Below are 1,247 nucleotides of genomic sequence, written 5' to 3' on the forward strand. Positions count from 1 at the left end.
TACAGTGACTGGTGAGCCAGCAGTGGGATTCCTCCTGCTCCTGGAAAACCAGGTGTAAGGATAAGCTGGGCTTATGCTAAGGTACCTCAGCTGAAGAGCATTACCACAGATGTTACGTTCATGGAGGAGGGAGGGGTCTGAGATTTCACTGAGGCCTCTGAGATTATCTTTAGGTGTTTGGAGATGTGCTTTTAAGTATTGTGCTCTCAAGTGTCTCACACAGCAGGGTAAGCAAAGGTGTGGGCTGAGGAAGAAACCACCAGACGATCCTTTTCTTCTCACTTTACCTACCCCTGTTATGCTGCAAATAATGTACTGTGGTGTTTTTCACAGGAATCTAATGAAAAATTCTTTTTTTTTCTTTCAGCTATGATGAATGTGTGGGGCCAGGAGCAACACAAATATATATTCCCACAGATGATCCCCCCCCATATTCTCTTACGGACCCTTATCAAAGAAGTGAAATATCTATAAATATCTACATTAGCCAGGAAGAGGAAGCAGCATCTGGGACTACAGGACAGGCTGCAAATTATGCAGTCAGGCTGCAGGACTTGCAGCAGCCCATTTCATCCATCTCTGTCATCTCTCACTCTGGGGGCTGCCCCCCTGTACAGGACAGTGGTGTGTGAGCAGAATATCCCCATCCCACTCGTTCCAACAGAACTACAGAACAATTCTTCCACTGACTACCACACCCCAAACCACGTGAATAAAACTGGCTCTTTCCTGCAATTCTTCTGAGGAACTCAGACTGACAAAAATATTTAAATGGAAGGAATAAACTTCTGAAAGTTTTACCTATTTTATACCTTTAAACAGGGATGCAATGGGATTTTGGTTTTTTTACAGTGAATTTTGAAAGTTTACCCAAACTTCCCTCTTCGTGCTTCAGAGTGTTCCATGACATCACACAGCATTGTGGCAGCAGTGACAAGCAGTGCATCTGACCTTTTCGAAGCATTTCAAAACACATTGACATCAGCCACTCTTAATGAAGACACGTCACCCAGTCAAGCCTACTTGTTGATTTTATGATACTTTGCATGTTTTAGAGCAGAAGGAGAAAGAAGAGCATCTTGTTGGCATTGTAGGTGTCACTAGTACATTTAATTCAGTGTCTTGGCAACAATGCATTTTTTGTCTAAATTCTTTGTCTAAATATGTATTTCAGTAGCAGAGACAAAGCACTGCCTAAAAAAGATGACTGTCAGTACCACATAGAAGCAAAAGAAAAAAGGAGAATA

The 1,247-nt window shown here is 42.3% G+C and overlaps 1 protein-coding gene across 1 annotated transcript in view; it reads left to right on the forward strand.

Annotated features, from left to right (window-relative positions):
- Positions 1-744, forward strand: part of LOC103805925 (protein BEAN1-like) — a gene marked incomplete at its 5' end in the record, with an annotated part of 17,129 nt that extends 16,385 nt beyond the window's left edge. Inside the window, 2 exon segments of the mRNA XM_009078592.1 lie at positions 368-574; positions 576-744. Of these exon segments, the coding sequence (XP_009076840.1) occupies positions 368-574; positions 576-744 (376 nt within the window).
- Positions 745-1,247: the final 503 nt, after the last annotated feature.

Source organism: Acanthisitta chloris, unplaced genomic scaffold, assembly GCF_000695815.1.
Source record: "Acanthisitta chloris isolate BGI_N310 unplaced genomic scaffold, ASM69581v1 scaffold31667, whole genome shotgun sequence".
Classification (NCBI taxonomy): domain Eukaryota; kingdom Metazoa; phylum Chordata; class Aves; order Passeriformes; family Acanthisittidae; genus Acanthisitta; species Acanthisitta chloris.